General features: G+C 35.2%; 1 protein-coding gene across 1 annotated transcript in view; it reads left to right on the top strand.

Annotated features, from left to right (window-relative positions):
* VPS13B (vacuolar protein sorting 13 homolog B) overlaps positions 1 to 27,148 on the top strand; it is a 996,174-nt gene that overhangs the window by 186,335 nt on the left and 782,691 nt on the right. Inside the window, exon 17 of the mRNA XM_043982862.1 lies at positions 6,626 to 6,807. Within this exon, the coding sequence (XP_043838797.1) occupies positions 6,626 to 6,807 (182 nt within the window). The remainder of the gene's footprint in view (positions 1 to 6,625; positions 6,808 to 27,148) is intronic.

Here is a 27,148-nt window from a genome sequence, read left to right as displayed (position 1 = left end):
AACCCTGGGAGGTAGGTGGCATTTATTAGGTCCATTTTACAGATGGGGATACTGAGACAAACCGAAGTTAAGTGAATTGCTCAGGGTTACACAGTTTTCCTGACTCCAGGTCCAGTGCTCTATCTGCATTATCTAGCTCTATGTATCTTATACAGCAATGATCAAAGTATTAAAATATAAGGCAATGTCCTTTTGAGGTCCTGGTACTTTGAAGCATGCTGAAATAGTTTGTACCTAGGTCATGTGTGTCTTGTATAGATAATCATATTTACGAGTTCACTTTGAAAACCTGTGACTCAAAATTGGCTGAAATGCATTAACTAATAAAAAAAGGTTTTGGGGTTTTTTTTTGGTGATTTAACAAGTCTCACCTCATTTTCCATCTTCCACTATTATAAGTCACATAAATTGTTATTGGAAAACTTCTTATTCAGAAATTTTTTTAAAATATTTGCCATATACTTAAGAACAGAAAAACCCAAAATCTAAGTATGTAAAAACTAGGTATATTGCTAATGTATGTAGAAAGTGAAATATTCTTAACTTTGTAAAATACATTTGTAATCTTAGTAGGTATGGGAAATTCTAGTAGCAGGTTTATACATATACATATATATTTTTTTTGGGGGGGGAAAATGAACTAATCGTATTTTACTGTACCAGGATATGAGTAATAACAAAAATTACATTTTTGGAACATTTTGCAGGTTTGAACCTTGCATTTGGGGACTCTATGTAAACTTTTGGAGCCAGCTGTTTGGGAGTATATTCTTTCACACACTATGAGGTGTTGATTTTAAAAGAATGGGTTGCTGTTCCTAAAGTCTACACACTGCAAAGTTTCATGACACTCTTGTGAATGTGAATGGATTGGTTAAGTCAATTCCTTTGCTTGGAACATACAGGCTCTATTCTCTGTTTTGTGTTTTGTTTTATTTTGAAACAGAGTAGAAAATGATTTCTTTAAAGATACGCCAGATTTATCCTGTGATTTCAGCAATTTGGTATTACATTTTGTTGTAATATCAAGCTTAAACTAAGTATCTTAAAGAATCATTTAAATAAGGAAGATTAATTTTCAGTCTTTGCCACTACCTATAAGGACTAGCTAGCTCATTCTTATTTCCTTAAATTTATCCTGGAGTTTGTCCAAGTTTAGTTTTAATGAGTTGTTTATCCCGCTAGTTACATTAGGATTTATTTTCCTCTAGAGTATAATGTTTGAATTGATAGTTTTTTAACCTGTTCTGTTAAATGAACATATGTTCAGACCTAAGTTTTGGCTCTGGACGTTGGAAATAAATATTTTTAATATAAATGATTTTAGCAATTGTTTCTAAGTACTTTTTAAAAAGCAGTTTTAGTCATATTTTTAAAAATCGGATATGGTTTGCATGTAGATTAGTACATCTTTAAAATATTAATTTTTAATCTCAGTTTATAGAGTTTATGCCAAAAATATATGATCCCTAGAAAGTCACTCCCTGTCTCTTTCCTCCCATATATGTCTTTATCTGTCTATCTATCTAAGATCTGAGTATCATTTACGTGAGTAACAGTAGTAATATGTGTTATATATGTGTATGTATATATGATTAGTCAGTGTTTCTTATTTAAAGTTAACTAGATATAGTTCATGAGCATTTGACATATTTTGTTGCATAAACAGGTGTAGTATGGTAGCAAATAATTATTTTCAGATTGTTTTAAGATATGATATTTGGCCACAAAGTCATCATCATGATGAAGTAGTATAAAATGCACTTTTATCTGTGGCCACCTGTAGTTAAAAAGTGTCTTTTAAGGGGGCGGCTAGGTGGCGCAGTGGATAAAGCACCGGCCCTGAATTCAGGAGTACCTGAGTTCAAATCCAACCTCAGACACTAGCTGTGTGACCCTGGGCAAGTCACTTAACCCTCATTGTCCTGCAAAAATAAATAAATAAATAGATGAATGAATGAATAAAATAAAATAAAAAATAAAAATACACCATCACTTATATTCATAAGGAAAGTACCCTTGACTAAGAGTTGATCCATGGGAAAAAAAATTTAAAAAAAAAAAAAAGTGTCTTTTAAGAAACATTTGTTTCGGGGCAGCTAGGTGGCGCAGTGGATAAAGCACTGGCCCTGGATTCAGGAGAACCTGAGTTCAAATGCGGCCTCAGACACTTGACACATTAACTGTGTGACCCTGGGCAAGTCACTTAACCCCCATTGCCCCGCAAAGAAAAGAAAAGAAAAGAAAAGAAAAAGAAACATTTGTTGATACCCATTGTCCAATAGGTGCATACTTACACTGATTTGCTGTTGTCTTTTTTCACATTTCTCTTAAGAAATTGTTTTTTGTCTAATTTCATTAACAGGGATTTGAGAACTTAAGTTTAGGGAGCTAGTTGCCTTTTTACAAAATCTATTTCAAAGAAAAAAATAAAAGAAATAATAAAGATGAAGTATAAATTCCTGATGGGTCTGCTTCATATGTAATATAAATGGAAGTGTATACTGGTTTTCTTAACCATAGCACAATAGTATGCCACTCAAAGAGAAAACATATACAGCTTCTGTTAATGTCACAAAGGCTTTGTTAATGGGCATTTTTAGTCTAATTAATGACACCTCTTCCTTTCCCCTTGCCTTTCCCCTTCTTTTCTTACCTAACTTACTACTTTTATATACAATTCAAGTTCTGCCCCCTCCCATCAATTACTCAGGCTGACTGTCCTCATCTCTTTACTGAAACTGTTCTCTAGGCCATTAATGACCTACCTGAATCTTTGGGTTTTTCTAAGTGTTCACTCTCCTTGAACTCTTTGGAGAACCTTGATACATTTCATTCATTCATTAAGTGTTTATTGAGTATGCTCTATAGTTATTATACTGTGTATTATAGAAGGTAATAAATTAAACATATACATTATGTACCTACTATGTGTAGGGAACTATATATGTTGCTAATATAGAAAGATAAAAAATCATAGTACCTCTGCCCATGGAGCTTGAAATCTATAATAAGGGGATGAGATATGTACACAGATAATTGCGTTACTTCTTTGAGGAATCTGTGATGTTATTATTATAGGTTTTCTTTTGTATAGTGCCTGTCACAATATATCCAACCTCTCTCATGCTCTGTGCAAGTAAGAAAGTTAATGCATGCACAGTAGAAGCACTGGCTTCAAAGGCAAAGCAACTGGGTTCAGATTCCACCTCAGTCATTTACTACCTGTGTGCCCTTGGGCGTGCCATTTAGCTGTTGTCAGCCCCAGTTTCCTCATCTTTAAAACAGGGATAATAATAGCACCTACCTTAGAGGAGTGTTATGAGTGTCAATCTATATATATTTATATTTATGCTATAACTATACATCATATATGTACAGACATATGTATATTATGATGTATACTTCATAGCTATCTATATATTATATGTATTTGTGTATATATGTGTGAATATATGACAACTTTAGGAGACTTTTAAAATTATATAAATTTAAAACTATTATTACTTTAAATGTATTGTTATTGATGTCTTTTAACATTACTACTGCTGTATCCCTTCCTTTTCCCTTTCCTATCACTTAAAACAAAGGAAAAAAAGAAATGACAAAAATTTCAACAAAACTAATCAACGTACAGAAAAAATGCCTTGTTATATGTAGTGTTTTGTATTTGTAAAGCCACTCTATAAAGATTGGAGAGAATTGTTTTCTTATATCATTGCTGAGGCCAAGAATGGTCATTATATTTCCATGATGTTCAATTTCAGTTGTTTTGTGAATGTTGGTCTATTTATCAAATCATGTCAAATCAATAAGCATTTATCATGTGTCAAGCACTGTACTAAGTCCTGAGGATACAGAAAAAGCCCAAAACAGTTATTCATTGTTTCTTTGCTACCACAGAGGTGCTCTACATATTTAGATGCATGTTGAGCTTTTCTTTTTGCCAGTGACTTTCATGTAGCATAACCCCACCAATGGAATTTCTTAAAGGGAATAGATATTTTAATCACTTTATTTGTATAATTACAAATTGTTCTCTAGAATGTTTGGGCTAATTCATAGCTTTATTAATAATACATTAGTGTGCCTGTCTTTCTGCAACCCTGCCAACATTGACTATTTTTGTCATTTAAGATTTTTTACCTACTTGCTGAATATGAGGTGAAACCTCAAGGTTGTTTGAATTTACATTTCTCTGGGGGCAGCTAGGTGGCACAGCAGATAAAGCACCAGCCCTGGATTCAGGAGGACCTGAGTTCAAATTTGACCTCAGACATTTTACACTTACTAGCTATGTGACCTTGGGCAAGTCACTTAGCCCTCATTGCTCCACCAAAAAAAAAAAAAGAAAAGAATTTACATTTCTCTTATTTTTAGTGATTTTGTGCACAATTTCATATGGTTGTTAATAGTTTGCAATTTGTTTTCTTTTAAAGAAATGTTCATATCTGTTGTCTACTTATTGGAAAATATATATTGCTTTTACTTCTTTATCTTGTATATCAAAATCTTATCATAGATAAATGATATAAAGATTTTCCCAGTTGACCATTTTTTTCTTATTCTAGATGTCTTAATGTTGTTTATAGGGTAGCTTTTAATTTCACATGTTCAAAAGTACACATTTTATCTTTTGTAATTGTTTCTATCTCTTGTTAATGAATTCACTTTCTACCTATAGCTCATTAACATTAAAAAAATTAAATTCTGGTCAAAATTGCAGAAATTTATTTTTTTAATTATTCATTAAAATGTTTAATTTAGACTAGCAATACAAATATGGTTTAACCTTAGTAAAATGGTCAACATAATTAGTCTTTACATAAAAGTCCCCAAACACATGATTATCACAATTGATTCTAAAAAAAGCCTTTGTCAAAGTACTGTAGTCATACTAAGAATCTTACAAAGTATAGGCAGAAGCATATTTTAATATGATAAAAAACTTATTTAAAACCAAAAGCTAGCATTATATACAGTGAAGAAAGACTAGAATCTCTTTCCATAAATAATAGAATCAAATGGAATATTTGTAAAAAGTACTTGGCACAGTGCCTGGCACATAGTAGGCCCTTGTTCCTTTCCCCTTATTCCCTAGAATATAGCAGGCATGTTTCCTTTCTTTAATACTATTTGATAAAAATTCTGAAAATGCTAGCAAGTAGAATAAAACAAAGGAATTAGAGGCATAAAAATAAACAAAGAAGAGATAAAATAATCTGCTGAAGATATGAAGGTTTATTTGGTAAATTCTAAAGTATTGACAAAAACTAATTGAGAAAAGTAATGACCAGTAATGTTTCTGGCTACAAAACAAACCTACAAAAATCAGCATCATTTCTAATGTTTAAATCCTAGAGGCAGTAGTAAAAGGGGAAGTCCCATGAAAAGTAACTACAAAAGGCATTACATTTTTGAGTCATTCTCATAAAGCATTCTCATACCTGTGCTGATTCAGTTACAAAATTATCCTTAAAGGGGGAAAAAACCAAAACAAAACCTAGCTTAAATAGCTGGAGAAATATTCATTGCTCACGTCTGGGATATGCTCTTATAAAAATCAAAGTATTTATAAAGTTAATTTACAGATTGCATGTAATACTAATTAAAGTACCAAAGTATATTAAATGTTCTTCATGATTAACATAATGATCTTTCCCTATCATACTCTCCCATCCCAGTGATTCTGAACCCTAGGCTGTCACTGTTCAAAGCTTTTTCTCCCATCATCCATTGACTGCTCCCCTAATCCCATCACCCCTAACCCAACTCCCCCAATGTCCGATTCTAAAACAGCCCAAACCTTCCACTGTGTTTTCTGGAGGACCAGTTCTGTAGGTAACAAATTTGCCTTCATCTTAAACCATTTCCTTTCTCACTCTTTTTCTCTTAATGGATCTCACTGAAAAAATATGGGAAGTGGAATGGAGTGGGAAAACAATTAGAGACAGGTACATTGAGAATTAGCAAAATGAAATATTTGGGGAAAAATAGATGATATAGTCTATTATAGACTTAGGTATATATTCAGGTCTTAAATCCAAACCTCACCTTTTCCAGTTACTACCTGTAAGTAGTAATTTTGGACAAATCTAACATCTCATGACCTCACATTCCTCCTTTGTGAAATGAGGAGGCTGGATTGAATGACCTCCTAACCTCCTTCCATCTCTAGATATATGACATGTGATTCTCTGTACAAAATAGTCTATTTAAGAATAAATGTTATTTAATGTTTTGTTTGAGATGTAGGCATTTTCTCTGGCTGTCCCCCATAACTGGAATGCTCTTCCTCCTCCACTTGGACTGTTGATTTCTCTGGCTTCTTTTATGTCCCAACTAAAATCCTACCTTCTAAAGGAAACCCTTTATTATGCCTCTTAATTTCAATGATTTTCCTCTTTTAATTATTTCCTCTTTATTTTGTATATAGTTTGCTTTGTATATATTTGTTTGCATGTTGTCTCCTCCATTAGATTGATAAGTTCCTTGAGTGTAGGGACAGTCTTTTGTCTCTTTTTGTATCCTCAGTGCTTAGTGTAGTGCCAGACATTTAGTAGGCAGTTAACAAATGTTTATTGATTGATTGATTTTAGTTCATTTTTGTTATTGTACTAAACAGGACCAAACGATCTCAGGTTCCCTTAAATGAATGCATATTTGAACTTCCCAACCTCACTATTCAAGCAACAAGAGCACAAACTCTACTGCTACAAGCAATTTACCAAAGTTGGTCTCATACTGGAGGTATTGGCTCTTCAGTTGTGAATGAAGCTTTGATGACTGACATCTTCCAGACTTCAGGTAATAACACAATATTTCTGACAAGTTCATATAGCATCTTACTATTGATGACTACATTCTCATTCAAACCTACATTTCTAGTTTTTATACTTCTAGTATATTTCTGTAATAGTGTACATTTGTAGCATCTGTTTTGAATCTGCCATTAAGCTTTCCTCTTTTCCACCAAACTTGGTACATTTTATTGCCATGTATAGGATTAGAAAAAACAACCCACCACCTTACTTTCTTCTATGTTTGAGACATCATTCTTTTCTGTCTTATAGAAAGGAAGTATTATAATCTTTAAAGTTAAGCTATTGAATGCATTTTAAAATAATAGGCTTCTGAGTTTTTTATCAGAAATATTTGTGATCTATAAGTCAAATTTTTAGTGTAATAGAAGTAAGGCTGCATCTCTTTTTAACCATTTTACCGTTACCATTTGATTAATGGTGATGAGAGGGAATACTGCTGATTTTTGAATTGAAAAATGAAGAGAAGGGTTTGATATATGCAAACTTTTATCTTAAAGAACTTTTCAAAAACATATCTTTTCTGGTAAATATTCTTTTGGCTAATGTGTCAATTGTGTGTGTTCTTCCCCCTCGCCCCTGAATTGTCTGTACATGATATCCTAGTATTTCTGATATTGTCTTTTCCTTTATGTGTATCTTTATTTTTTTTCCATAAAAGTATTTTATTTCCAGTTACATGTAGAGATAGTTTTCAACATTTGTTTTTATGAGATATATTCAGAAATATGTTTAATATAATTGTACATATATAACCTATATTGGATTGCTTGCTGTCTTGGGGAGGGGGGAGGGAGGGAGAAAAATTTGAAACTAGAAACTAGAAATCTTTCAATTCAAAAATTCTGGTCTAGTTATCTCTTGTCTTTTGTTTATACATTTTATTTTATATTGCTCTGAATATGTTGGCTACCCTTGGGTTTTATGTTAGTCACTAAGCAGATGGCACATGTTTACATTTTTTCTTTCCCTTGTTTTTGAAAACCTCTGTGAATTAAAAAAAAATAGTCCAGTGAAAAACTTTTGATTTAAAATCTGTGATATTTGTAATGTTTTTTGATATTGCTAACAAAGTTCTGGCAGTAGGTGTTGTAAAAAATGCTCCTAGACAAGTGACAACAGATTAAGTGATTCATATTATAGTTTTCTGTCACTGACACATCTGAAATTAGTGGAACTAATTTTTTACAGATTTGAGAGAATATGATGTCAGTAGTTCTCTTTTGCCAAGGAATTTGATCTTTATCAGAGAAAACAGCAATGAGCATATTGCAGTAAGTAAAGGAAATAGTTGGAAAATGAAATACCAAATTTCTTTGAAAGACATCTGCAAAAGGGACAATTTTCCTTATCTCTTCACACCCAGTGATTTTTTACTTTTACATGAGGTATGTGTTCTCTCAGTTTCAGGAAGTTTTCTGGCCACAGAAGAGAAATAAGCTCATTGTGTAAGTAAGATGTCAGTGTCTTCCTGGGCTTACTCTATTTACATCTTGTCAGTCAAGTCATTCTTTTTTGGCAACTGGGAATATTCTCTTAAGTTGGTGGACTACTGCTTGACTAGGAGTCAAGAGATTTGTACTCTAACTCTGTCACTTCACTTTGTAGAGCACTTTCATGGAATTCAAACTGCATGTTTTTCTAAAAGCCCATCTTTTTGAGGTTAATGCCTCTTCTGGTTATTATATATGGATGCAATGCTTGAAAAAATGAAATCTCAAGAGAATCAAAATGACCAGAATCCCAGAGGGAAAAGGAAAGATGTATGTTGGGGCTAAATAAGATATGGTGTATTGATAAGTGATGGAACATGCATGGTAACTTCATAAAATGACATGCAAGAGAGATTCTGTATTGAGAATGAAAATCCCGAAGTAAAAGTCTTAAGTGCTATATTATTTCTCCTTAGCATATTAAAAAAGAACCAGGGGGCTGCTAGGTGGTGCAGTGCATAGAGCACCGGCCCTGGAGTCAGGAGTACCTGAATTCAAATCTGGCCTCAGACACTAGACTCTTACTAGCTGTATGACTTAACCCCAATTGCCTCACTTAAAAAAAAGAAAAGAAAAGAAAAGAAAAGAAACAGCACAAAAACAAACAAGCCAGAAGTCTGCAACTGCCTTCTTTGGTGATTCTTCTTTCATGGATTTAATAGAAGGAAATGGATGAAAATTGTATAAATTGAGAATCTGTGGAATAGCTGTGATCTTAACTAGTAGAAGAAATGTCTTCACAGATCCATTTAAATATAGACATTCCTTACAATAAATTAAAAAGAAGATGAAACCATATGAGTATTCACATTTTTTTAATTTAGTTATGTTAAAGGCTAAAATTCTAGCTAAACTGTCTAAAATATCTAATGAGTGGTCGCCAATAAATTATAAGCTTTAGCAAGAGTTAGACTTTTAAGCATTTAAGGAGAATAAGAATTTGGTAAAGAGAGAGAAAAAGGCCTAGATTCCTATCTATTAAAGGGAGAGCACATTTCTAGCTCCGCTCTCCACCAGAGTCCAGAGTAAAGAGAGCCCGAGACTGAGCGCCAGTCTCTTCCTTCCTCCTCCCACTAGTCCGCGTCACTTCCTGATGCCAAAGAAAAGACTCCTGGTCTTGCCCTCAAAGACCTTCGCTTCATGGGTGGAACTCTTCTACAGTAAGTCTCCAGCAGGTGGCGTTATTCCAATCGTTACAGTTATTGAGATATTTCTGCTTGAGCCTTAGATTAATAGGATCATAAATGTAGAGCTGGGAGGGACTTCGGAGACCAACTAGTTTGACTCTCATTTTATAAAGAAGAATTTTATAATTTTCTAAAGAAGAAATTAAAACAAGTTAAGTGACTTGCTTAGGGTTACAGGGCATCATTGATAGGATTTGAACCCACCTCTGATATGGCATCCCGGGTTTTTATAAAAAATTGGCTATTTGTTAGAATATTATCAGAATTTAGGCAGATTAAACCTTACATCTAGTTTGTTTCTTTTCATATATCTAAATTGGCAATGTGTTTAATATTTATATCTCTTTCCTATTTGATCCATTAGTCATTAGCTCTCCTTCCTTCTAAAAGATGCTTTTGCTAAATTAAGTAAGATATATATTTTATTACTCTTAGTACTTAGCCTTTCAAATTTATCTGTTTATTCCATGACATTTGCTGGTTTCAAACAAACAAACAAAAACCTTTGGTATAGCAAAGCCATAGTTCCCAGAGATGTCTGTTTCAAGGGGTTTGTGAGGTGAAAACTATTTTCACTGTAGTACTAAATACAGTAAATATCGACTAAATATAACCCACATAAATAAATGCTTGGGGGGGAGTGCTCAGTAATTTTTAAGAGTCTAAAGGAGACCTGAGAACAAAGTCTGAGAGCCAGTGTCTTTAATATCTTTATTTTATATTGACTAGACATATATTTTCTAAAGAAGGTAAATATTTAGTTTTTCTAATAGTTTGGAATCCAGAAAATGTTTTATCAAGTCTATATTCGGAAGGAAGCCTACATTCTAATAATTAAATGCCTTGAGACTAGCTGGAAGTTTCAGATTTTCAGTAATTTATTTGTTGGCTTTATAGTGTTTGGGGCTGGTTAGAGTGCCAGGCCTGGAGTTAGGAACAGTCATCATCCTGAGTTCAAATCTGTCTTCAGAAACTTACTAGCTATGTGACCATGGGCAAATCATCAACTGTATGTATTTGCCTCAGTTTCCTCATCTGTCCAATAAGCTGGAGAAGGAAATGGGGTATTTTTTGCCAAGAAAACCCCCAAAGGGGTCAAAAAGAGTCGGACACAACTGAAAAATGCTTGAACAACAAAATAGTCTCAAACATGGCATGTAATATGCAATTTAAACCAAAATATTCATAGCACTTTTTTTTGAGTTAGTAATGAATTGAAATGAAGAAGACATCCTTTGACTTGGAAATGGCTCACTAAATTATGGCGTATGAATAAAATGGAATATTACTAGGCCATACGAAACAATAAATTTTAATTATGAACTGATACAGAATAAATTAAGTAGAACCAGGAAAACAATAAATACAGAGACTTCAATTATGTAAATGGAAAGAACAACAACAAAATGAACTGAGCACTATTATTTATAATGACCATACCTGGTAATTCTCCTATCTGTCTGACCACTCCATCTTTCTCCTTTGCTATATCCTATTCCAGATCACTTTCTCTAATTGTGGGTATTCCTCTGACCTTCCTTCATACTACTTTATTTGTTGATCTCATTAGTTCCTATGGATTTAATTACCAATTTTATGCTGATACCCAGAGCTACCTTTCCTGCCCCAATCTCTTTGCTGACCTCCACTCTCACCTCTCCAACTGCTTTGTAGACACCTCAGACTGGTCGTCCAGTAGATACTTTAATCTCGACATGTCCAAAACAGAACTCATTATCCTTCCTCCTAAACCCCTCTCTCAGGCTCCTACCTTCCTAATTACCATAGAGGGTAACGCAGTCCCCCCAGTTCCCCAGGCTAACTCAGCTTGAAGTCCTCTCACCTCCCACATCCAGTCTGTTGCCAAGGGCTCTTGTACTTTGTAGCACCTCTTGTATATGCCCCCTTCTCTCTTCTGACACTGCTACCACCCTGGTGCAGGCCCTGATCACTTCTTGCCCTGCTTATTGCAGTAGCTTGCTAGTGAGTCTTTCTGTCTCAGATCTTCTCCATTCAGCCACTAAAGTGATTTTCCCAAAGCATTGGTCTAATTATGTCACCCACCCTATTCAAATTCCTGTGGCTTCCTATTGCCTCTAGGATGAAATACAACAGTGCTCTCTTTGGCCTTTAAAGCCTTTATAACTTAGGTGTCATACTTTTCTAGTCTTTTTATACCTTACTCCCCTGTATGTATTCTTTGATCCAGTGACAGTGACTTTATGACTATTTCACGAACAAGACATTCCATCTCTCTGCTCCAGACATTTTCTCTGGCTATCCCCCATTCCTGGAATGCTTTTCCTCTTCCTATTGGACTGCTGACCTCCCTGGCTTCTTTTTAGTTCCACTAAAATCCCAACTTCTACAGGAAGCCTTCCCCAAACCCTCTTAATTCCAGTGCCTTTTTTTCTTTTGTGTTCTATATATCTTGTATATACCATGCTTTGTATTTATATTTTGTTTTGCGGGGCAATGAGGGTTAAGTGACTTGCCCAGGGTCACACAGCTAGTAAGTGTCAAGTGTCTGAGGCTGGATTTGAACTCAGGTCCTCCTGAATCCAGGGCTGGTGCTTTATCCACTGCGCCACCTAACTGCCCCTGTATTTATATTTTGAATGTTACCTCCCCCATTAGATCATATAAGCTTCTTGACTGAAAAAAGCAGTCTTTTGCTCTTATCCTCAAGTGCTTAGTGCTGTAAGGGGCTAAAATTCTAGCTAGTCTGTCTAAAATATCTAATGAGTGGTTGCCAATAAATTATAAGCTTTAGCAAGAGTTAGACTTTTAAGCATTTATTAAAGAGAATAAGAATTTGGTAAAGAGAGAAAAGCCTACATTCATCTATCTATTAAAGGGAGAGAGCATTCCTAGCTCCACTCTCAACCAGAGTCCTGAGGAAAGAAAGCGAGAGTGCCAGCCTCGCCCCCTCTTCCTCCCACAAGCAAAGGTCACTTCCTGATACCAAAGAGCCACATGTCTTGCCCTCAGAGGCCTTCTCCTCATGGTGGAGCGTCCTGCAGTAAGTCTCCAGCGGGTGGCGTCATTCCAGTCGTTACAGTACAATGCATGGCACATGTTAGGTGCTTATTGATTGATATTTGTTCTGAAATTTCCTATCAGTTTTGGAAAAAAGCCCAGCATTCCTTAGATTTTAAAGTTGGAAGGGACCTCTGAAGTTTTTTATTATTTTGAGACATATAAGATGTCTCAAAAGTCTTAGTGCACTTTTAACCTATTATGACTTAAAGTTTTGGGCAGCTAGGTGGCACAGTAGATAAAGCACCAGTCCTGAATTCAGGAGTTCTGAGTTCAAATCTGGATTCAGACACTTGACACTTACTAGCTGTGTGACCCTGAGCAAGTCACTTAACCCTCATCGCCCCATTTAAAAAAAAAAAAAGACTTAAAGTTTTTAGCTTTAATAGCTTAACTTCATTAAAACTTTTGGAGCATCCTATATAATTAAGCAATAATTAACTTTGTATATACTTTGATCATTGGTTTTTTCCAATCTCTGCTAGAATTCTTCAGCAAGGAGAAAGCTCTTATTCCTTGACACAGCCCCTTTCACTTTGGGGCAGTTCTAAGTCCTCTCCCCCTGCCCCCTTTTAAAATTAGAACACATATAAACATTTTTCTGTACTTAATTGAACACCAAACAAATTAATATTTCCATTCAAAAAGTAGAACAGAAAATGAGGATTATATGTGAAACCATACATATCTATTACATGCACCTTGCTTTTTAAAAGTAAATAATAAATGTAATAATTTACTTATTTTTTTTCTATTTCCATATGAAATTCCTTATGGTCCATTTTAAGCACTTTAAAAAAAATGTTTTAATGACCCACTTTTCTTTTTTGGGAAGGGACATTATCACCCTCTTCTCCCCTAAAATTCTCCTCATTACAGTGAAGAAAAAGAAAACACAATCCTTGTAATATGTAAAATGAGTCAAGCAAAATAAATTCCTACATTCCTTGTGTCCAGAAATGGATGTTTCATTCTGTACTGAGTCCCTTTTTTGTAAGGAGATGGGTAGTATACTTTCTTGTTGGTTGTCTAGAATCATGGATGACCATTGCATTGATGATGGTTTTTAAGTCTTTTAAAGTTTTTCTTTATACTAATTTTAAAGTATAAATTGTTCTCTTGGTTCTATTCACTTGCTTCTTCATCAGTTTGTATAAATCTTTCACAGTTTCTCTGAAACCATCTGTTTTGTTACTTTTGATACCATGAAATATTTGTAAAGTGCTTAGCAGTGCCTCACACACACAGCATGTGCCATATAAATGCTAGCTATCACCACTGCCACCACCATCATCATTTCTTATGGCACAATGTTATTGCATATAGTGTAATATGTTATGCTGTTCCTCTATTATTTCCAGTTCTTTTCTGCAACAAAACGAGCTGCTGTAAATATTTTTGTGCTTATGGATTGTTTTCTTCTCTCTAATCTTTTGGAATATAGGCACAGTATTGGTATCTTGAGGTCCAACGGCATGCATGGTTTGTTGTTTGGCCTAGTTCCAATCATTTTTCAAAATTGGTAGATAAGTTAATTTACATCTCCAGCAAAAATGTACCAGTATGCCTTCTTACCTTAGCTCCTCCAACAATTGTCATTTTGTCAAATTTTGGGAATGTTAGATAGAACCTCAGAGTTTTGTGTGTTTTTTTTAATGTTGGGTGGTCATGTGCAACACTTTTTTATATGAATCCTAATTTCTAGAATTTTCCCCTCTTATTATGAGTTTTCTATTTCATTGCAGCCACCTGTAGCTATATGGATTGTTTAATTTCCTTGACAGATTGAGCCCTTCCCATATTTGAACAGTCTTCCTGCTCCCCCCGGCCACTGGGTGGCATAGTAGCCCTGGAGTCAGGAAGATCTAAGTTCAAATCCTAGCTGTGTGACCCTGGGCAAGTCACTTAACCCTGATTGCCTCAAAACATCTGGGCCATCTCCATTCATCCTGATGCATATCTTGCCACTGGACCCAGATGTCTCTGATGGACAGAGTGAGGCTGAGTGAGGCCCTTCCTCTCTTAAATCCAATTCAGTGCAAGTCATGACATCACCCTGATGTCATGGTCCTCTTCAAGACAAACAACTACCACCACCACCACCACCACCACCACCACCACCACCACCACCACCACCTTTCTGCACACCCACCCCCACCCCACACACCCTACCTAAATATTCTTTTCTCTAGATTAAACATAGTCCTCTGATGACATTGTGATCCTTTCCCATTGGGCTGCTTTCCTGGACTGCATTAATCTTCAGAAACACATCTTCCTGCAATATCACATCAACTCTGAAACTCATACAGCCTTAGTTTGCCTGTCCCTCCTGATTGGAGAAGGTAGAGGGTAAACATTTGGATACCTCCTCCATTTAAGGAGTATGACCAGAGCTGTCACCACATCATTTTTCCCCTTACTATAGAACTTCATTATAACCCAGTGATAGGCACCCCTCTAAACCCCTTTCACAGCTTCTTTTAAGTGTTTTCTTCCACCATTAACTGTTTGAGGTCAGGCACTGCCTTTCATCTTTCTTTGTATCTCCAGTACTTAACAAAGTGAGTGGCACACGGTATGTGCTTAACAAATGTATATTGATTGACTGACATTGAACACCTTATCTTCCTACTCCAGGTTATTAGTGTTTTTCCAAAAATGTGGCACTCAGAACTAAATAGAATACTTTAGAGGTGATGGTCTGCTATGTGCAGAGTATAACACTTATTAGTATCTTTTTTTTTGTGGGGCAATGAGGGTTAAGTGACTTGCCTAGGGTCACACAGCTAGTAAGTGTCAAGTGTATTGAACTTAGGTCCTCCTGAATCCAGGGCCACTGCTTTATCCACTGCGCCACCTAACTGTCCCCATTAGTTCTTCTTCACTGACCCTCTGTTAATTTAGTCTCATGCACCGACATTCCCTCCATTTTAGTCTTGGCTTGTATGCTTTTCAAGTTGAATAATTTATCATTAGTGTGATAGCTGACCTTGATGCCATGTTCATCCTCACTGAAGGCATTTCAACATAGCTAAAAACATCATGCTAAAAAGCACAGGAGCAAGCACACAGCCTTGTTTCACTTCATTGGTGACTAGGAAAAGGTGAGAGAGTTGCCATTATACAGAACCTGGACAAGCATGCCATCATGAATTTGATGTACAGTAGTGATAAACTCCAGGCAACCAAATTTTGACATAATTTTCCATAAACCCTCATGACTGACAGTGTCTAAGGCCTTGGTCAGATTGACAGATGTTGTATACAGACCTCTCTTCGTCTCCTGGCATTTCTCCTGGAATTGTCAGGCAACAAACACCATCTTGACTGATGATTGTGCACTCAATGCAGGCCCTGAAGCTGAGATGCAAAAAAATATGGATCAAATCTCTACTGCTTGTGCTAATTTTGGCCTATAGTTAACACCAAGGTGTTCCACCAGCCTGTACCACACATCTGTATGTGGAACCATTGGTTACAGAAAATGGAGAAGTTTTGAATACTGTGGATAAGTTCACTTACCCTTGGCAGTATACATTCCAGGGATATACACATAGATGATGAGGTTGATACATGCATTGTTAGAGCTAGCTTAGTGTTTGGGGGGCTCTCAAGGAAAGTGTGGAAGAAAAAAGGTATTAGACTGACTACCAAACTGAAGGTCTACAGTGGCATTGTGTTGATCTCATCATTCTATACATGTAAAACCTGGACAGTATACCAGCACCATGCCAGGAAATTGAATTGCTTGCATTTGAATTGTCTTAGGAAGACTCTGAAGATCACTTGGCTGGATAAGGCACCAGACATTGAGATCCTTTCTCAAACTAACCTGCCAAGCATTCAAACTCTACTGCAGAGAGCACAACTTTGATGAGCTGGCCACTTTCAAGTGCCAAATGTATGCTTGTGTAAAAGATAATTTTATAGAGAGCTTATACAAGGCAAGTGCTCACAGGATGGTCAGAAAAAGCAATACAAAGCCACTCTCAAGGTCTTTCTTAAGGACTTTAGAATTGCTTGTGTAACATGGGAGACACTGGCCCAGGACTGCTCAGCATGGTGTGCCCTCATCAGAGAAGGTGCTGTGCTCTATGAGCAAAGCAGAATTGAACCAGCTCAAAAGAAATGGAAGATGTGGAAATTTAAAGAATCCACCCCAAATGTTTACATGGATTACTTGTGTCTGACCTGTGGTAGAGCATTGCAAGCTGGTATTGGTCTGATCAGCCACAGTGGAACATACTGTAACTTGACTCTGGTTCTCTTTGAGAATGAAGGACAACAGCCAATACCAATTCAATCTGAGATTGTGCCTCCCATATCAAACCACTGATTCATATTGCAGATGTAAACCATTTAAACTCCTGTATCCTTTTCCATATGAACTATTATTTGGCCAAATTTCTGTCTCTTATACTTGTGCAATATGTTGTTTCAAAACCAAGTTGAAGAGTTTACATTTATTCCCACCAAATTTTATCTAATTAAGGTGGGTGTAATATTCTAACTTTATTGGATATTCTTTGAATCCTTATTCAGTCATTGAAAAAATTAGCCTTCTGATCCATTTTGTTGCATACCATCTGCTGATATAATTTCCCCCAAAACAAATATTCAGAGATGTGTAGAAATCATATGGCACGGGGCGGCTAGGTGACGCAGTGGATTAAGCACCGGCCCTGGATTCAGGAGTACCTGAGTTCAAATCCTGCCTCAGACACTTGACACTTACTAGCTGTGTGACCCTGGGCAAGTCACTTAACCCCCATTGCCCCACAAAAAAAAAAAAAAAGAAATTATATGGCACGATATTTCTTCAGAGATTCTCCAGCATGTTCTGGATATATATGCCCAGAAAGAGAGCATATATCATGGTACATATCAGATTGACACTTACTACTGACTTTATACCTTTCCTGGGGAGGTTGAAAGGTTTTTTTCTCATCCTTTGTAAATAAATTGATGTAATATTATATAAATTAATGTTCAAAATAATTTTATGAAGTATCCAAAATATATTTATTACAATTGCAAAATAATTAGTATTGTTTATTTTACTTGACAGAGTAATCTTCCATATATTTTCATTTCTCATGTGAAATTGTTTTTCACTTTTTACATTTGATTTTTTTTGGTCTATTATCAATATAATGTATGTGTCTTTTCAGTCACATATCACATGGCTAGTCTATGAAAGTACAGATGAATTCTGTTACACAACTCACATATCAGGGGATGATAACATCAGAATTACATGCTGATTTATTTTATAATGAGAGAGCTTTAATGGATGTCACTGGATCTTGAGGGACATGATTCAATATAAAGTACATTTAAAGCTATGTAATGAGAGTCGACATCATAAAGGTTTCTGTATACATGATCAATTACATAAGCCCCTGTTACTGTGGCACAAAAATTACTAATATATTTTCAGAGGCAAAAACCTATTTTTGGAATGACATATATACATCTACCAATAAATATTATTGCTAATACAGTCACTTATAAGCATACTTTTAATTTGTATAGTGTATTATTTTTCAAAAACTGAAACCCTGAGAAGTTAGAAATTTTGTTTTAACAGAGCTAGTTAGTGACAGAGCTGAGACTTGAGTCTAAGTCCAGTACTTTGAATTCATTGCTCTTTCTACTCTGTGACCTTTCTTCTCTGTTAGAGAATGGAAGGAATAAAGGAAAACAATTAAAATTTTCATAACCAGCTTTAGATTATTTTTCAAAAGTAACAGTTAAAACGAACTAAAATGATTAGAATGGAAAAAGATAAATGATGAAATATCCATAAAAGAGTTACAGCATCACAATTTTTATTTTGAATCAGAGATGTAGAGATATATGTTTTCTGTTTATATCCATTTCACTTAAATTCTAACCCCATTATTTTGTAAGAAGAAAAAAAAAATCACACGTGGCTTTAGTTTGCTCTGAAAAACTAGAACTTGCTACCACTTTTCCTCATCCTGTTCAGGTAGTTCATTATTTTGTTGACAATCCAGTTCCATTAATCTGGTATTTGGGGGAAAATTACTTACAGACCTTAAATTCTGTGCTGAAGGTGATCAAATAGACATTTGAATCCCTCATGTAAATGATGTCTTAAAGTTAAAGTAAAATCTACTTTCCAGAAAGTAACTGTAAAACTCTTTTATGCAAGATTTCATGTGGGATACCTTAATGGTTGAATAATAAATTTTACCTCATAAAAATGAAATTCAATAATACAGTAGCTTTCTCAGCGCAGTAGCATCTGGTCGATTCTCATGAGAGCCAATATTTTCCAACTCATTAGGATCATGTCGTTCTGTATGTCGTCAACATTGACTTAGCCAAGCTACCTTTACTTACATAACCGCCAAACTATTAAATAGGTCTCTTGTGGAGTGAAGTCAAATATTCCTCTTATTTTGCTTTTGCCTTAGAAGAAGAGAAGAAAATGTACATACTGTAACATTTAAACATCTGGTCTAAACCACATCAGTGTAACATTGAGGAAAGTAACAGGATTCAGTATTCTTCCCAGGTGTGCTTATAAAAAGAGTTTCAGAGTTGTTGCTATATAGTTCTTTAACCGTTTAGGAAAAAGGTTGAAATTTTGTGATATGTTGTTCTAATACCTCTGTTATAAACCTTTATCCACCCTTAAAAAACAAAAACAACAAGAAAATGCCAGGAAACCCCTTTTAAAGTAACTTAAAATGCATGCTATCGGACTATAACAATTTCCTTTTTGTACAGGTTCTAATTCTGACTTTGTGTTTCATAAAATTTCAGCAGAATTTATTTATTGTTCTAGACTACAAATAAGACTTCTTGTTGAAATACATGCCAATGTATTATTGCATAAAACTTGCATAGTGTGAGTATTTTTAACCATTCCTTTTATGGTAGTGACCATGATATTTCTATTCTTTCTCTATGTTTTTGTACATAGTGCTGAACAAAATTAGTTACTTACATCCCTGTGCAGGCCTTGATATCTCATATTTAGGATAATGTTGAATATAAAGCAATTGTTGAGAACTTGAGAACATTTATTGCTGCTATTATAATGCTGTGGTTTTCAATATTTTTTGTGACCATGAAGATAATAATTAATTGTAAAGATTTTTTGGCTTATGATAGATTATGTTTTGGGGTAAAATATTGTAGTATTTGATAATGAAGGCCAAAAGCTCAGGTTCGGTGTTCTCTTTTAAATATCACCTAATGTATATAAATAAATTTTGAATACTTCTGGAGATCTTCTTTAAAGCCTGCTGGCCAAGTGACTGAACTTATGGTGACAATTAATAAGACATAAGTAGTGATGATTGATTGAATTGATTCCCAAGAATAAGTATTAAAAAACTTTCTCTGTTAACTCTAGGGGTTAGACTTTTAGAAAGTAAAATAATGCCTTATTAATCACCCTTAGATATTTTTCTTTACATTATGGAAAAGTAGATAATAGAAGTCTTTGCCTTGTGATATATCAGCATTATGGAAAAGTTTCTGGGAATAGTTCCCTAACAAATACTGAATTTCAACATTAGTTGATGGTAATAATCATGTGAAACTAAAAGAGCAAAAATGAAGTTTATGGAAGAGTTAAAAATATTTTAATCTTTTTTGTAAGGATAGTTTCACTTTAGTTCCAAACTTAAAATTTCTGCCTTCTAACATCTTCTCATCATATGTGTCCATCTTGTGAGTCATTAGAATGTCATACTTTTCTACAAATTCACTGAATGGCATAATCTGAGAAGGTACAAAATAACAATCACAAAATCACTTTGTGTTTGTAGGGCATGGTATAATTGAAGGTAGTGTACAAATGAGAGCAGAGAGTTAGGAAATACAGGCATGGACAACCACTTAAACACTTAATGACTTTAGCAGATCGAATGCAGAAACTGTTAAGCCTTCCATACATGATATAACAAAAATTATACTTTTAATTTTACTCATATCAGATGCTTCCTGTTTTATAGAAAATCTAATTATATAGAGTCAATTAAAACATATGCCTTTCAAAAATATACATATATTTGTGCTTTGGAAACCTATTTTCTGTTTTAGCAACTATAATAATCAGGCTTAAATTTATTGAAGCCATGAAACATATGTCTATGTGATCAAACTAACAGTTGTATGGTAAAGTCATACAAACCAATTCAAAGTATACTTTTGTTAGGTAAAATTTCTAGGGTTTTGGTTACCTCGTACACTTAACTTCTAATGCAATACCACATCTACTATTGTGGATTGAATTCTTGAGTGAAACCAAATGAAAATGCAAAAAATAAAAATATTTGTTTGCTTGTGTTGAAACCTGTAAGCTATAGCACTCTCTGTAGGTGAAAATTCCTACCAAATGGCAATGGAATTTTCTGTTGCAATGTTGTATTATCCCAAAGTTTTCCAAAATTATGTTCTTTCTACTTTTTTCTGACATGTTTTATATTGGAGTTGATTTTCTTTACTAATTAATATTTCTATTTTAAGAAGAATTAGTACTGTTTGTAGTGTTGTTAGTAGTAGAATATAAACTCTCTCTATAAAATAGAAGTTTATTGAAGGCAGGATACTCTTTTTCATTTGCTTTTTATGTCATCAGTACTACAAGCTTTGTGTACAGTATACATATTCATTGAATGAAGCAATAAATTATGAAGAATTAAATGTCATCATCTAAATTTAAGTCCATCTATATGACTTTAAAATACACAGATTATTTCTTTGCTTTAATGAGAATATTATAATCAATTATTGATTGTGTAATAAGGTGAAACCACGATGAAAACCATGATGATGAAAAAAGTCATCTATATAAGATGACTTTTGAATTCAAGCCACTGAAATCTCTTAATTTCAAAATCAAACTTTAAGATAAATGAAAGATAAAACTAAAATAGTACTGATTACTTGTATAGTACTTGTTCCTCAAGGATTTCAGAGTTCTTTATGGGAATTTTTTTCATTGTGCCTTGCCTATTCTTATGAAGTAGATAGTTTGGTGGAATGCAGACTTCTTGAGAAAATTGCTAAAAAACCTGTAAGATAGTTTTTTTATTCATTAGAATATCCTGCCTCTTACAAAGTTAAAAATGGTTCATTATCATTTTAAGCATGCTGTGACACTATAGATAGTGCTTTTCTTTTGAATGAATTTATTAGTTTTAGATCCTTTGAAACTTCTTACTGGCTTTAAGTTAGTAAAGTTAAGACCTTGATCTACAAACCATTCATCTAAAGACTTAATTATTGTTGATCTGTTTCACAACTTAATTTCTTTTTCTTTTCTTTTTTTTTTTTTTTTGGTGGGGCAATGGGGGTTAAGTGACTTGCCCAGGGTCACACAGCTAGTAAGTGTCAAGTGTCTGAGATTGGATTTGAACTCAGGTACTCCTGAATCCAGGGCCAGTGCTTTATCCACTGTGCCACCTAGCCGCCCCCAACTTAATTCCTTTGTCATAGATTGGTTCTAAACCGTCCTCCCCCCTTTTTGGCTTGTTTGATATTTTGAAAAATTCCAAATTTGTTAATATTATAATGTATAAGATGAATATTTAAACATATTAAGTGCAATTTAGTATATTATGCATAATTCATAAGAATAATATTTGAAGAACAGTTGCATATTTTGTACATTTAAATGTTTTTCAGTGCTTTTCCAGTTTTTGTTAATTTGTGAAACTTAATGTTAGGTTTATACAGTTAAACTTTTAAAAATCAAGAGATGTAAATATCATTTTTAAGAAAATGGTAACTCAAAATCATTTAAAATTATTCTTTTACTAGAGTAAGAATAAAAAAAGAGATGACTATAACCATAAGTTCATTAATTGTTTTAACAATAATAATAATAGCAGAATTTATTTGGTACTTCAACAGTACTAACAGTTCACACACACATATATGGACTGTTAGTACTGTCCACTTATACACACACACACACACACACACACACACACACACACACACACACAATTTAACCCTTATTATAAAACAAGTAGTATCGCTATCACTATCTCCACTTTATAGGTGAAAGACTCAAAGTATTTAATTGAATTGCATAATCAAGTGTGGAATCCAGTCCTTCTGTTGCCCAGTCCAAAGCTTTCTTCTGGAAAAGCCCATATTCTTTTGAAATTATTGAATGTGTAATATAACCTATATCAGATTGCTTGCCATCTTGGGGAGGAGGGAGGGAAGGGAGAAAGGTAGAAAAATTTGGAACTCAAAAATTTTGTAAAAATAAATGTTTAGAACTATCTTTACATGTAAGTGGAAAAATACTATTAAGAATGTGGAAAAAACTGACATGTAGATAGGAAGAAAAGAAACACTTATGAAGTCTTTCCTAACTTCTAAGCATTGTGTTAAATGCTGGAGATTGTGAGAAATAATTCTTAATAATCAATATCTTGGAGGCAGCTAGGTGGTGCAGTGGATAGAAAACCAGCCCTGGAGTCAGGAGTACCTGAGTTCAAATCTGGCCTCAGACACTTAACACTTACTAGCTGTGTGACCCTGGGCAAGTCACTTAACCCCAATTGCCTCACTAAAATAAATAAACAAACGAACAAACAAATAAATAAATAATCAATATCTTGAGGTACCTAGAGATCTTCCCTTTCTTAGTTTTCCTTCCCCCTCCACACAAAGGTAAGCTCTCCTTGAGAGATTCTGTCATCTTTTTTAGGTCAGACCCACCCCAACCTCAAGCTCACAAAAAGAGCCTTAGGTGGACACAGATTCTTTTGTCCAGATAGCTCAAGGATGTTACTGATGAGATTAAACCTTGCCTTGACCAGTTTGAGTAGGGGTCTTGTATTCCTTTATCTGATGTCATCCTTGGACTTCATTTTAATGTAACCCACCTTGAAATCATGTCAACCATTTAGATTTGAATAATACTAACCAATTAGATTTGTTTGCTATATGCTGGACTTTCTACAGTGGAAGGGAATGTGAACCAGGAGCGACCATGAGGAGGTGGTCTTTGGTCTGTGAGAGACTGCCATAGACCTGCCTCTTATTAAAAAGGGATAAAAAACCTGGACAGGTAGCCATGGTGCTCTCTTGGGACCATGAGAAACTAAGGAGAAACTTGGTTAGTCCCTTACTGGAAGAAATTGATAAAATGATAATAAGCTTACCCAAAATTTGTGTCTATAGTAATTATTTTCACTGTCACAGGATACTGATATAAGTGAAAAGATATTCCCTGGCCTAAAGGAATTTACATTCTAATGAGGGAAGAAAACACACCAAAGTGAGTTGAAAAGTAGAGGTAGAAGTGGTAGAGGGTGAAATTTTACACCCTCTACCACTTCTACCTCTACTTTTCAACTCACTTTGGTGTGTTTTCTTCCCTCATTAGAATGTAAATTCCTTTAGGCCAGGGAATATCTTTTCACTTATATCAGTATCCTGTGACATAGGCAGACCAGTCTGGGCCTTTTTACAAAATGGAGGTTCAGGGTAGCCTCACTGGTGGGGGCTGAGAGATATTCTTGTAGAGGAATATTCCACTATGAATAGGACATAAGGATTTTAGGACAGTACAGGGTGAGGAGGCTGCAAGTACTGAGGGAAGTTGTAGGATGAGACATGATTTTGAAGTCAGAAACAGGGCCATGTAAAGGCTAAAATTCTAGCTAGTCTTGTCTAAAATCTAATGAGTGGTCGCCAATAAATTATAAGCTTTAGCAAGAGTTAGACTTTTAAGGATTTATTAAGGAGAATAAGAATTTTGTAAAGGGAGAGAGAAAGGCGGGATTCATCTACCTATTAATAGTCCACATGAAAGAGAGAGAGTCAGAGTGCCAGGCTCCCCCTTCTTCCTCCCACAAGCAAACATCACTTCCTGATGCTAAAGAAAAGACACATGGTCCTGCCCTCAGAGACCTTCACCTTATGGCAGAGCTTTTCTACAGTAAGTCTCCCCCAGGTAGCGTCATTCCAATCGTTACAGCCAGGAAGGAATGAAGGTGATCCCTTCATTCAGAGATAGAAACCTTTATGGGAATAAAGGAAGAGGTAAAGAAGAATGGAGGATGGCATGGGGTTCATCCAGAGTCCTTACTCCTATTTCGTGTCAACCTTGCCCCATAACTTCTTGGAATATATTTTCCTAAAGGAATCCCCACAGTGGGACACTTGATTCCTGTCTCCTCCATAAACACTTTCCAGTTGAAGCATTACATTTTGCTTTAGAAACGAATTCCTTGCGGCAGCTAAGTGGCGCAGTGGATAGAGCACCAGCCCTGGAGTCAGGAGTACCTGGGTTCAAATCCGGCCTCAGACACTTACTAGCTGTGTGATCCTGGGCAAGTCACTTAACCCCAATTGCCTCACTTAAAAAAAAAAAACAAAAAACGAATTCCTTTCCACTTTCTTAGTTCCTCCCATTATGGAACAGATTTCATTGTATCTCAATAAAAATGTATTAACCACTTGCTCTTTTGGGAATGTCAGTGTTTCTGGTGCCTCTTGGTTTATGAAGATTATGATCAAGATAAACAGCATTAATAACCCTCCTACTTCTAGGAGATGACCCATTCTATTTCATTTTAAAATATCTTTTTTGGGGGCAGTTAGGTGGGGCACGGTGGATAAAGCACCAGCCCTGGATTCAGGAGGACCTGAATTCAAATGTGGCCTCAGACACTTGACACTTACTAGCTGTGTGACCCTGGGCAAGTCACTTAACCCTCATTGCCCCGCCAAAACAAAAATAAAATATCTTTTTCTTATTTGACCTACACTGAATTTTGGTGAATTAAAACTTGACATTTTTGTGTTTGGGAATTTGTTCACAGTTTGCATATCCTTTGAGTTCTTGCCCATTATATTTATGGGAATTTAATTGTGATACATAAAATATTTGAAAGAATTTTTTTTAAGTAATTGAAGAAAACAGCATGGAAATTGCTTGGCAAATATGTGTTAATGAATTATAATTTATTCTTTCTTATATTATAGTTATAAATAATTTTTCCTAAATATTGGAAGTACTTATGTGTACTTTAAAGTGCTTTTTTCACAACAATCTTATGGGCAAGATAGTAATCATACTTTCAACTTCATTTTAATGGTAAAGAAGTTGAAAGTGATTTTTCCAAGGTCACATGGTTAGTAAGTATCAGAACCAGGGTTTGAACTCAACTCTTTTTTCTTTAAGAACAGTGCTCTTTTTTCTGTCTACTTTCAGGAAATATACCATTTACCTCTTTAGCTTCTGGCAGATTGTCAGAATCCGAGCATTGCTGAAGAGGTCTCATTTGGGTGGAAAGGAATAGTAAGGAAAGAGAACTTTCTCTGAATTGTTCCAGTTAACTTGTCTGGTTACTGGCACATTAGTGAACATGTGAATCTCATACATATATTATGGTCAGTATTAAACAAGGGAGTAATGTTAGAAATAATCAACTTTAAGACATCGTTTCTTCATTCCCTAGGAAACTCATCACTGAGAAATCTCCTTATCCTTGGTATTCACATCTCATCAGCACCCTCCAGCCCTGTGGTTAGATCCCTGCGATTAGGCATGAGCTCCAAAACTTTCATTTAAGGAGGGGGCTCAGCACGGTTTTCTCCCCATTTTCCACCAGCTCTACTGCTTTTGGATTTCTTTGGAATTTTTCCTCAATTAGATTATAAGCTCTTGGAGGGCAGGAACTGACTTTCTTTCTCATTCTAGTTATATTGCATAGTGTCTGACACATAGTAGGCACTTAATAAGTCTTCAATCTTCCCCTTGCTTTTTTATTTCAAAGAGCTGTGATTTCTTCATTGTACATACTATTTCCAATATAGAAGGCCACCTCTACTTGCTTTAATTAGCTTCCTGTATTACTTTGGACAAAAATAAATTGCTAGCTGATAGCCAACTTTGTGGTGGAATCATGAGAAACAAGGAAAGTCTCAGACAAGAGATATCCAATCTAACCTACTACCCATATTTTAAGCCTAGTAATTTTTGTTGAACCTGCCAGTATTTGTGTTCCACTGGAATATTGGTGTATCTGCTTCTGTAGTAGTCCAGGTATGAGGTGATAAGGGCCTGTACCTGGTTGGTGGCAGCAGTCAAGAATAACTTCTGGGTTATAGCTGAGAGCCTGAGAGGGTGGTGTTGCCCTTTACAGGAATAGGAAAGGTAAGAGCAGGGCAGGGTTTAGGGTGAAAGATATGAGTTCTGTTTTGGACATGTTGAGTTTATTCCATTGTATATATCTGATTGACAGTTGGAGAAGTGAGACTAGAAGTCAGCAGAAAGGTTGAAGTTGACAAATAAATGAGCTACTTAGGGCCCTGCACCAAAGATGTGTTAGTGGATGGACCTGAATCCAGGCCCTCTGTCTTTTAATACTAGCTCTCTATCCATTGCATCTTGCTGCTTTTCTACCCTCTACTAATGTCAGTTGAAATAGGAAACATTCACCAGATGTGTTTGAATTATCATCAATAATATTTCTGCATAGAGTCCAAATAGAGGAGTAAATTCATATTTCATTTATATTAAAAAATTATTTGGGGCTGATTCTGCTAAGCCCAGCAAAATTGCAGAGCCTCCTAAATGAGATCCTATCTGCTC

Source organism: Dromiciops gliroides, chromosome 1 (assembly GCF_019393635.1).
Source record: "Dromiciops gliroides isolate mDroGli1 chromosome 1, mDroGli1.pri, whole genome shotgun sequence".
NCBI lineage: Eukaryota > Metazoa > Chordata > Mammalia > Microbiotheria > Microbiotheriidae > Dromiciops > Dromiciops gliroides.
The sequence above is the reverse complement of the archived record's forward strand: the minus strand, read 5'-3'. Positions and strand labels throughout refer to the sequence as shown.